This window comes from Hippoglossus hippoglossus, chromosome 24 (assembly GCF_009819705.1).
Source record: "Hippoglossus hippoglossus isolate fHipHip1 chromosome 24, fHipHip1.pri, whole genome shotgun sequence".
Classification (NCBI taxonomy): domain Eukaryota; kingdom Metazoa; phylum Chordata; class Actinopteri; order Pleuronectiformes; family Pleuronectidae; genus Hippoglossus; species Hippoglossus hippoglossus.
The window spans coordinates 13923199-13934574 of record NC_047174.1 but is presented as its reverse complement, the minus strand read 5'-3'; the positions used below and the strand labels follow the sequence as shown (position 1 = coordinate 13934574).

Sequence of the window (11376 nt, the reverse complement as noted above, 5' to 3'; positions counted from 1 at the left end):
TTGAAATGGCTTGTGAGTGTCAACAGCTCTCACTGTCAGCTTGACAGATTGTGGAAATGCACTGTGCTAAATGAACAGTGTAAACATGAGATGAATCATTCCTGTCAACAGGCAACAGCAGCAAGCAGAGGAGAAAATGTGGCCGTCTGCAATTCTGGTCCTGGGCCTCACCAGCCGGTAAATTCATATTTTCGCAGCCGGCAATGAGTTTTATAACTGGAATCTGAATGTATATACCAGGTCAGATTAGAAATATAATAATGCAGTTTGCCTAGAGGGAGTGTTGGGAAAAAAATCTCATCTTAGTTTCATTAAGATTTCACATACACAACATGTGGTTAACAATGTAGGCTTAAGACTTTGTGAGTCATTACTGGAGCTGTGGGGTTTGGAAAGACGTGGGCATTTTCTAAGCAAAATGGTCCAATGAAAGAAGTTATCCAGCTGCATTATGGGAACTCCAGAATTATAGGACCCCCTACACTCACACACATGCACACACACACACACACACACACACACACACACACAAGCTTTATCAGTCTTTTGTGAGTTCCCCAACTTTACTTTACACAAAACTTGGGTTCATAAGAACATCAAGTTGTTGAGTCATTAATAAAGTCTACCAAATGATCAAGTGCTTCTCACGTTACACAAAAGCATCAGCATAAGTTAGAAAATGATCACAAATGTTAACACGTCATTAATAAGTGGTTCTTAGTAGCCGTCAAGTCAACACATCTATATCCTGCCCTAGGAAGGTCTGATGTCAATGGAGGGGAACAAATGGAAAAGCTAAAAAGAGAATAAATGTGATACAACCCAAACCCAAAGGGTGCTCTCACAGTTCATCACTGAATCATAAAGCATTATTAAATATTGGATAAAATGTATAATGTCATTAATTACAGCTTATACCTCCTTTCCATTCAATGCTCCAGTAAGGTATATGATAACACTGAATGGGGATATTTTATAAATGAAGATAATTATGAAGATAATATTATAAATGAATATAATTCTAGTATATTTTAGCCTTTTTTCCTTCATTAGAAAGTAACAGTGAGACAGGAAGTGTGGTGAGAGAGACAGGGGATGATCCTGAGGCCTGAGCCTCTCGAGTCACCGCAGCCATCAATATTCAGCCCTTTCAGTTAATATAATATTGAATTCTATGCATGGCTATTATTTATAATGGAATATTTTCCCTCTCCTTTCTTCCACTGTGTCACAACACTCGCTGTTGCCACTAGAGGTCAGGCTAACATTCACTGTAGCTCGAGTATATGAAGGCTATCACCTGTCCACTGAGCACTCAGCCCCACTGCACGTGTCCCTGAATCCTTTATTCACATGAAATTAAGTTGCCATTTCCAAAGTTGTTCTGCTCGTCAGCCAGCTGAATAAAACCAGAATACACAGCACCACAGTGATCCGTTCGTTTCGCCTTTAGATTGCACAGAAACAGATTTATTTGATCAGTCTGTCACAGGAGCGTGTTTGGCCTAGAAAGCTCTTCAGAGGACCTCATGTTTTGGAAATAATTTCCCAATCTTCAAAAAAAACGTCATCTTTTGTCAGGAATCAGCTGGAGGACGAGGCGGGGCTTGTGTTTCCATGCATCAAAAAGTTTTCTTCAAACCCAGGAAACACAAAGGGTGACGCACAAATCTGACAACGTGTGCTGTCGAGCAACGACCCACAAGTGTAAATTGTCAAAGTGTGGCAAAGGATTTTCATTTATCTTCTATTAAAGAGAGAGTTTGGGCTACAACAGCACACACACACACACACACACACTCACACACACGTCCTTGCACCGTGTGAACAAATGGATCGTGACGAGATGTTCTTGGTCCGAGGGACACAAACATGGGATGAGGTCAGCGGGGGGTCAGCTGTCCCTGCGGAGCTGCAGTGTTGTCATACTAAACAGACAGGACGAGCGAGGGCTCTCTCTCTCTCTGAGGCTGCCACCGGGGAGATGATTCAACTAACAAAAGCTTTTTTCCCCCCCTGGTGCCGTGTCGTCATTTTCCGATGAAGTGCGGCTGATGGAGCCATCGAGACGGAGCAGAGGCCTCGTTCCTCCTCCCGCTCACTCAGAACCCATTCAGGTTCGGCCGGTGATTGCAATCAAAGTGGTAACAGGCGCTCTCTCGTTCCATGGGCCTCTCTTATGATGTCTCTGCTTCCGTCGGGGCGCACCGGCTGAGAGTGCTCGAAGTGCAGATAGAATTATTTCACAGCGTATATGGCTGTATGTGAAAGTGGCACATTACAGAGCGGGAATCACTCAGTTGTGGGTCGGGGGGATGACAAGATGTCTGGGTTTCTTTGATAAGCAATCAACGTGTACTTTCTGGATTCAGATGGCTCTGACCATTGTGTAGATATCGGGACTTGGTATTATATCAGCACTGGTACACAATTTGCAGAGTGGTTAACTTGTATTATGTGTAGTGGACCAAAATGACTTTGGCTTTTCTTACAGTGTGATGCTTGCATGTTATGTTGGCTCCTAGCTTTTCATTACATCAACCGTGTTTTCGTCTGTTTGTTTGTTACCGCGATTATGCAAAAAGTACGAAACTCATTTCCACAAAACGCGGTGGAAGGATGTGGTATGGGTCAGGGAACAACCCAATAAAGAACGGTGCGGTTCCCGGTTTCCCCCCCACTCTTTCACATTGTGAGATAGGGCTTTTTTCTACATTTTCCTAAATTTCTCCGAGAATGACTTGTTTATGGACTGCTAATTATGTGTTTGCAAGAAAATCCAGATGTAGTGAATCTAAATGTGGTTCTCTGCTGAGTGCCATTCTAGTTTTGTAATGAAAAAGGAAATGAAAAACTCAAAATAGCAGTTCACAATTTATTTACTGAATAAATTTGGACAAAAACACCAGAATCTGTTACGATACAATCAGAACATCTGAGGCAGATATCCCACCATGCACCACGCCCCTCCGTGAAACAAAAAGGACTAAAACATTAGCACCAAATCAGAACCAACTTAAATAAAAAGGTAGCTCAGTCTACAAAAACATTAAAAGCAATCGTTTTTCTTTTTTTTTTTTATTGTTTATTGAAAAGCAACTCAGAAAAGTAGCAAATTGAGAATTTTCATGTTTTCAACTTTTCTTAGAAAAAAAAAAGAACTAAACGAAAACCAAAAAAAAACCAAGCACCCTCCCTCCCACTTCTCCCCCTGGCAGGCTATAGCATTCATGGGGCACATGCCGATGACTAGATAAAAACACAAATTCAAGTAACATTGAGATACGACAAAACATGTCCACTGGTACCCATTCCGAGCATGATCGTTTCACAGAACCTACGCAACTAACATGAGGTCCTGGCGTGAGCATGTCATAGCAATACTATCACTGAATATCTTGTATCAAGTATTTTTTTTTGCTTTTTTTTTTAAAGAAAAAGGGGGAGACCGGGTGGCATGGGCTGTCGGGCCACAGGAATACTGGCACAGAAGATATTGTGTACTCTAAAACTTCAGACAGACGTTTCCTCCTCCTGCCTGTCCTGTGTCAAGATATTGCCTACATCATACATGAAAAAGGAATCTCTGAATAAAGAAAAACCCTGCAATGTAGTTTTAAATATATATATATATATATTTCTATTTATTTTTTATATATTTATATATATTCATATATATATATATAACTGTTACAATTTAAATAAATGTTACGTCCTCGTTCCTACAACTGAAGAATGGATTTAAATAAGAGGAAGCTAATTTTAAGAGGTGGAATCGTCCATTCACCCGACACATCAAGTGCATGATGCCATGTTTGGAGGCTTACCAAGAAAAACAGCTTAAGATTGAGGTTTAAGGGAGTGATATTAAAGCAGCAGTAACAACAGACCGGAAACGGCTTAAAAACAAAACCAGGAAAAGAAAAGTTTATCAAAAGGAAAGTGTGGTGATGGATGGTGTGATAAAGGCTTAAGAGAGCGAGGAGGCCGAAACATAACAATGACTGAAAACAAGGCCGTCAAGGAGTTGAGTGACTGTCACATGAAAGTGAGACCAAAACGGTGAAACAAAGTCGAGGCCAAACACGATGAGGATGATGAGAAAAAGCTGAAGCCGCTCCATCTTTTAACCAGTGATCCCAGGTCAGCAATAATCATCGTGTTTTAGTTCAACAGAACGCGCGATTTTGGACCCTGGGTCTGTGGTTAGAATTGGTGCCACCTAAAGCTACGACGCAAAAACAAAACTAATCAGAAAAGGTGTGGCATTGCAGTTTGAATTGTTCTCCTTGGTTTCCTGTGTTCTTATGTCCCTTCATGCTTTCCATAGTGTCAAAAATGGTGAATGTGTCTACTTTTATGAGCACCACATTAAACGAAAACAAATCCAAAAATAAGAACATTTGCTACATTGTTTGCAACTTGCATGTCCGGCGGCAGAATCCCCGATCAGGAGGTGCATCGCCAGGTGACATTATAGATGCCATTTGTCATGCCAGGCTCAAGGTTTTCCATGAAATGGTGGAAAAAGGAAACAGGATGGAAACACCTTTATTATAAATGACAAATGTTCACCTAATAATCTCTACACTACTGTTTTTTGGCTCTGCTGTGAGCGTGGCGAGCTGACCGTGGCGGAGTCGTCCGTTTGTGCTTGGTGTTTGCTCAGCTGAAGAACTGCTCCAGCTCCTCCTCCATGTTCACCTCAGGCACCATCTGCTCCTGCTCCCTTTCTGCCCTGCCGTGCACAGCGGCGCCTCCTAGCGCCCCCGAGGAGGTAAACCACGGGTGCTCCAGTATCTCCCGGGAGGTGAGGCGCTCCGCGGGTTCCCGGCGCAGGATGGAGCGGATCAGGCACTTGGCCTTGGGTGTGAGCGTTTCGGGGATGTTGAAGTGGCCCCTGCGGATTTTGCTGAACAGAGAGCCGGGCTCAACATCATGGAAAGGATAGCGCCCCACGAGGATGGTATAAAGCATGACACCCAGGCTCCAGACGTCTGCTGCCTTCCCCGAGTAGCTGCCGTTGGCGTTGAGGATCTCGGGACTTACATAGGCTGGGCAGCCATGTTTGTCTGACAGGGAGTCATCGTGACCATCCAGGATATATGTGTCCTCAAGGCTCTCCAGCTTCACGAGGCTTCTGGAAACACACAACGAAAAAAAACAAAAAACACATTGAACATAAAGATCATCTACTCATGTGACTGTTATTAAGTGATGATTACAACCATGGTCCCAATGTTTGGATGCCAAACAGAAAAGAAAAATGAAGGGACAATTGAGTGGGATAATTTACTTTGATGGACATCTAAAGAGCTTTAGATCCATCACTTTTGGTAATCAGAGAAAGTAGAGCACATAATGCTCTGGGCTTAAGTTTGACATTTCCTTTCACAGATAAAAGCTCAGCCAAAAAGCATGAACGTACAAATAGGCTTACCAAAAGACCTCCGCGATTCAAAAGAAACACAATTACGGGTGACTGATCATCTTAGGTTTCATGCAACTGCTCCACTCAGAGAATCAGGCACGCAGCTATGTGGATTTTTTTCCCCCCCGTGCTCTTTCCCCTCTTTAAAATAGCATCTATTTGTTCTCTTCTCAGCCCCATAATAGCAGCTAAGATACTCTTGAGGGCTGATAATAATGCCTGGTTGTTCTGAAGCGTTGTCACTAAAGAATCTTGAGAGGTTCAGGCAGGAAGATTTTTCCACGTGCACGGTAAGAGACACTTGTGGGGCTATGCAAATGCTGCCATCTGCGTGTGTGGTCCGTGATACACGATGCGCCAGACAAAGAGACAGGGTGTGCGTGATAGTGTCTACTGGGAGCCACCCGGAAAAACGAAACCAAGAAGCACTGGATTAGACAGAAAAAAATATTTTCTGGCATCTGACATGTACTTTCAGATAACCCCATTGACGGGTTCATTGTCAGCATAGTAATTTCCCTTTATTACCGTGCTTTAGACCGTTTTCACATTTTCATAATAGGAAACTTCTATTGTTTGCTTGAGCCAAAGGCCTATTGTTTCTGTGAGATAAAGAGCTGTGTGCTTATTCAAATACAACATAACGCTGCCTGGATAATGGCTGGAGGACGTGTAAACCCACAATTATAGTTGAGGGGGCTTAGAAATAATAAAAAAAAAAGACTTTGCACATTTTAAAATAATCACACAATGTCGTTATTTCAGCTATACAAGATGTAATGTGAACTAATCCTAAAATGTCTCATGAGCTTGGTGGACAAAGAAGAGATAAACCGGGCTTGTTTAAGTGGCTCTGTTGTGCTGTCCACCACCTTTGCCCAATGCTCTTTAAACAGGCTGCTCGTTGGTCAAAGGCTAACAGCAGCAGTATGACCAAATCAGATCAGGAAGCCAACACATGCTGTGGAAGCTGGATCAGGTACCATTTTCTGTCTGGTCTCGTTCCTTCCCCTTCTTTATGCATGCACTCTCTCCTTTTGTCACACACTTGGGTTCAAGCCAGAACGGCCTCTCAAGTCTCCAAAGAAGCTTCGTCTCATCGCTCCTGTACTGCCTGGTCTAACTGTGCCAAGAGGGCTGAAAAGGTGCAAGAGGTTTCTGGACAGGCCAAATAGTAAGTGTGACTCAATACTGTCCCGCACCACCACTCTTAAAATTCACCCGACATTAATCATTTAACGGGAGGGAAGGGAGGGGGGGCTCGGCATCCCAGCCTCATGAGCAGTCTGGTGTGGCATTCAAGGTCATTGGACCTGCACTGAATATGTGAGGCAGCTCATCTTCCCTTTTCCACAGTTAGTGTCCAAAGTGTAACGTCACACGCTCAGACAGAGGAGAATGAGGTGCAGCCTGTGCCGCTGCTATGAGGCGTTAGATAAGTTGGCTGGGATAAATTTAACTTTAGCCTTGGTTTATTGTAAGCAACGACAAAAGAAAAGTAATCAAAAGTTTTGCATGTGAATCAACTGCTATTCAAATAAAAACATACATCTTCATTAATAAAAAAGGAGCTCCTGGGTTGCTGTGGCAACAGATGCCTGGGTTTTATGGGTGTAGTTTTAAGACACTGCCACCAGGGGTCAGTAAACCTGTATTTTGTAAGTGTGGTTCCACAGATTTCTCATGCTGATCACTACTGAAGTGAACCAGTAACAAAAGCTGAGCTTTGTACATCATTTGTCGTGCAAAATCTAGTCCTGGTAATTTGTCTGTGCTCTTCAGTTCAACATGTCACGGTTGGAATAAGTACAATGATTTTGCATGATTACAAATGCGTCATTTACCCACCACAAAACCATGTGCACAAATAGAATTGAGGGAGACACAAAAGGCTTATGGTTCCTGTACTCTGCACAACATCTGGGAGAGGCATGTCAGTCTTGTATTGTCTCAGTTTACGCTCTCCTTCGTGTAAGCTCAGATATGATAACATATAATCCTGACTGTTGCTATATAACATTTAACATAAGAATGAAGCAATGTACAAACACCACAGTAAATTACATAGACAATGTTATTCTGCAGAACTCACCTGTCTTCATTCTTGAAGACAAACTTCCTCAGCTTGAGGTCACGGAGGACCAGTCCGTTGTCGTGGCAATGTGCCACAGCCGAGGCTATCTGATAGAAGAGTCTGGCAGCTTCGTCCTCCCGCAACTTCTTGCAGGTGCGGACAAAAGAGTGCATGTCCCCATAGCTCCTCTCAAAGAACACATATGCGCGTGTCTCCCCGAGCAAGATCTCCAGGATTTGGTTGATGTGCTGGTGCTGGCCCAGGGCAAAGTAGGCCGCCAGTGACTCCTGGTATTGGCCAATGTCAAAAACCTGCAATAATAAGAAACATTCATACTTACAGATGCATTCTAGCCAATTAGCCATTTCCCCCCCCCTTATCTAGAGTGAGTAATGAGTGCAGATATCTCATTAGGTTGTTTTGGTGTCAAGATCTTGGGGCGAGAACATCTGCCAAACAGTCTGGTTTTTTCCCTTTCCCCCCACACAATTAAATGACACTGGAAGAGCTTGAAATTGCCCTTTAATTAAGTCTAATGTGAGCAGAATGCGAGCGATATGTCACGCTCTCTTGCGACACCAGACTCATGTTTAATCTTTGGACACTAAGCATTCATAGAGGCAAAGTGAAAGCATTGTGTTGGTGCACGGTATTGTACTGCAGCCTGGGGTTGTACTGTCTTTTGTTTCCATAGTAACCCCCCCACCCCCCAATTGACTCTCAGCACACCCAGTTCAGGTGAGGGGGGCTCATCTGCTCACAGTCAATACAAATACGCCCCACAGCTCTCGAGATCTTAAGTTGTGACCTGGGCTTCCAGCTTGGCAGGAGCGATCAATCCTGTGTCTCTGGATTGACTGATGCTGTATTGAAACCGGCACAAAGGAGATGAGGTCAAACAGCAGTTAGCTCACACACCGTGCCAAAGGCCATTAATCGGTTGTTGCCAGGAAGAAACATTATCTCAAGTCAAAAGGTACAGATTATTGGATAAGTCAAGCCTTATGAGTCCAACGGTGCTTATAACTATTGTCTCAATTCATCAAGCCACTTAAGCCTTTGTAAAGCCGGGAATGTACTGTACCTTGGGGTCAACCCCAATGCCTGTTTAAGCACTTATACTCAAAAGTCAATAAGGGCTATAAATGGCGTGGAAAGGCCACAGGGTTGACCTCAACCTTATGGGAATAGTGGTTTATTTCTTATGGTTAGAGAGATCAATGCTGGGGCCAATGTCACAAGAGCTGGCTGGGGCTTGTAAACTTCCTCCCTGCCCCTGTGTGCTTTCCTCGAAATAAATCTGTCTGTAAAAGATACCGAGGGGTAATATTTTGACGCAATGAGATTATGATAATGCACCACGCATAAAAACAAGGGTGAAATAACAGGATTAGAGTGTTGCACTGTGCAAAGAGAGGAGAGCTATGGTTAGGCGAGAGTAGCAGTGCAGAGGAGTGTGTGCGCGTGTGTGTGTGTGCGTGGTTACTCACTCCTTTGTCAACGTTACATCATGCAATCCAATCCAAACCACGCAGCTCGCCCCATTCACTTTTTCCATTAGGCTGCTCTGCCAGCTCTCCATTTACAATTCAAGCAATTATTAAAGCGTCGCTATGAGGTGGGGGGGGGGGGGGGGGGGGGGGGCTTGCTGCAATACCGTGCACATAATACACCAGCACAGTGCTTCTCTGTGCAGTGTGTTCAATGCATTTTGATGATGGGAGGGGGGGGCAATACATGAAATCAAGTGTAACCATGCATGTGGTTATGCAAGTCAAAAAGGTAGGATGACATCCACCGTGCACGCTGCGTTTACTGACCTTACACACGAGCTCTTCCCCGCTGTGCAGGTGGGCGGCTCTGAAGACGTGATCCCCCTCCAGCGGCTCCAGCAGGAGGTAGTCCCCGATGCGGGAGATGCAGTGCGAGGAGTCCGGGGTCTCCGGCGGGCTGGGGGACCCGAGGTTGGGGCTGAAACTCTGGTGCGACTCGGCGGTCCTCAAGCAAGACAGCTCCTCGAAGTCGTGCGATTTGTGCCGCGATCTCCCATAACGTGAAATGTTAATAGGATTTGACCTCTGTATGTTCATGAGGAATAAGGGTGATAGCTCCACAATACCGAGGGGGGGCTTCTTCCTCCTCCTGCTGCTGCTTTTCCTCCTCCTCCGCTACCGGGCCACCACCACTTTGTCCGTCCGGTGCTTTTTTTTATTATTAGAGATTCTTCAGCCAATAAAGCACCACGGATGAATCGCTGCTGGAAACCACAGGCGATCAACAGCTGGCACAGCTCGCTCCCTGGTCTTTAAATGTCTCTTCACCGGCTCATCTGCCCCACTCTGTCCCTGCGTGCAAGAGGCACCACCGGGATAAAACACCGGAGCTCCGACCCCCGAGTCGACAGGAAACCCTTTGCACAGACCGGCTGCACTTTCCCTGACGTTAGTGGGAGCTAAATTAGCAGCGAAATGCTACAAGAAAAAGTCTTTTTTTTTTTAACAATGAATGACGAGTCCGAAGTTAACCCGCAGCTTGTTTCAGCTAGCTCCTCTCTGCAGGTGGAAGGTTCCTTAAAACGGAAACAAACGGCTGAAAGGAAAATAGCGAATAAACAAACACACTAGAAATAAGATGTTTGGCACGTTTAGCTAGCCGCTTGACACGGCTGGATTTAGCTCGGGTTGACAGACAAATGATGGCTAGCAGGTGCAGAGCTAACTGGTTAGCTTCCTCGGCTAACTAGTACCAGGTCAGTGCACGGGCCTTGTTCGCCGGGATCATATCCATGCACGGCGGTTGTCATAAGGAGAAAACCCCATCCGGTCTGGAAAGCAAAAAAAAAGCTGCTGCAGCTCTTTGTGTGCGGGAGTCGACGCGCTCTCTCTCTCTCTCTTTCTCTTAGTCCAGTGGAGGAAGAAGAAGAAGAAAGATGTCGTGTCTTTAGTGTCCGCTGCTTGCTGAAAGGTGCTGGAAGGTAAAGAGGAAAGGAAAAGGACGGCCGGCCGACTTTCCCAGGCCGATCCTCGGTTCAGCAGGACATCCTCTCTCCCGTGGTGCCGCGGTGCTTCTTACGTGGCCGGGAATCTAGTCCATTCAGCGCGGAGGGAGGGAGGGAGCGAGAGAGGGAGGCCGGGCCGAGCTGCACACACACATGCACACACACATACACGCACACAGGCTGCGCACACAAACACACACACACACTGCGCCTGGAACACGGCAGAGCCACGGAGCTGCCTGATAGGAGGAGGGGGAGGGAGCCTCTGCACGCACACATGCACACGCACACACATGCATATACATATACACACACACACACGAGCAGACCCGATCCGCCTCCCCCCCTGACGTCACTCCCACCTCGCGTCCCCATTGGCCCCGTGTTCTAATATGAAGCAGCGGTCATGTGAGAAGCATGTAGTGAGGGCTACACCCCCCCAGGAATCTAAATGCATCGCATGCTGGTAAATTGGATGGGGGGGACTTGGGGGAGGCTGGTGGGAGCGAGAGAGCAACTACTGTACGTGCTGCGTTACAAATGTGTTTGCTCCTGAAATAGCACTCAATGTAAAGCTATAGGAGTGGAGGAGTGGGGGCTGGGAGGGGGGGGGGGGAGACCCCATCCAGCATGCACTGTAATGATGTTGCTTTGCATCAACATCATTACAGTGCCATAAATAAATGAAGATACTCAATGCATCCATTATGGTAGACTATGTTTAAACAGGGGAAATGCAGCAAATGTCGAAAATGAAACACGCAACCGTTGTGATTCACTGTTCATTGTTTAGAGTATAAACAGGGAGTAGCCTCAGCAGAACTGTTGTGAATGCAAAACGCATTAAGATAGAACACAATGAATGGAACGTCA

General features: G+C 45.4%; 1 protein-coding gene across 1 annotated transcript; it reads right to left on the bottom strand.

Annotated features, from left to right (window-relative positions):
- Nucleotides 1-2861: 2861 nt before the first annotated feature.
- trib2 (tribbles pseudokinase 2) lies at nucleotides 2862-10981 on the bottom strand. The gene is made up of 3 exons (XM_034579561.1): nucleotides 9326-10981; nucleotides 7524-7816; nucleotides 2862-5140 (listed from the first exon to the last, which is right to left on the bottom strand). Exons 1-3 carry the CDS (start codon nucleotides 9593-9595, stop codon nucleotides 4666-4668), a joined length of 1038 nt encoding a protein of 345 aa, XP_034435452.1. The 5' UTR covers nucleotides 9596-10981; the 3' UTR covers nucleotides 2862-4665.
- Nucleotides 10982-11376: the final 395 nt, after the last annotated feature.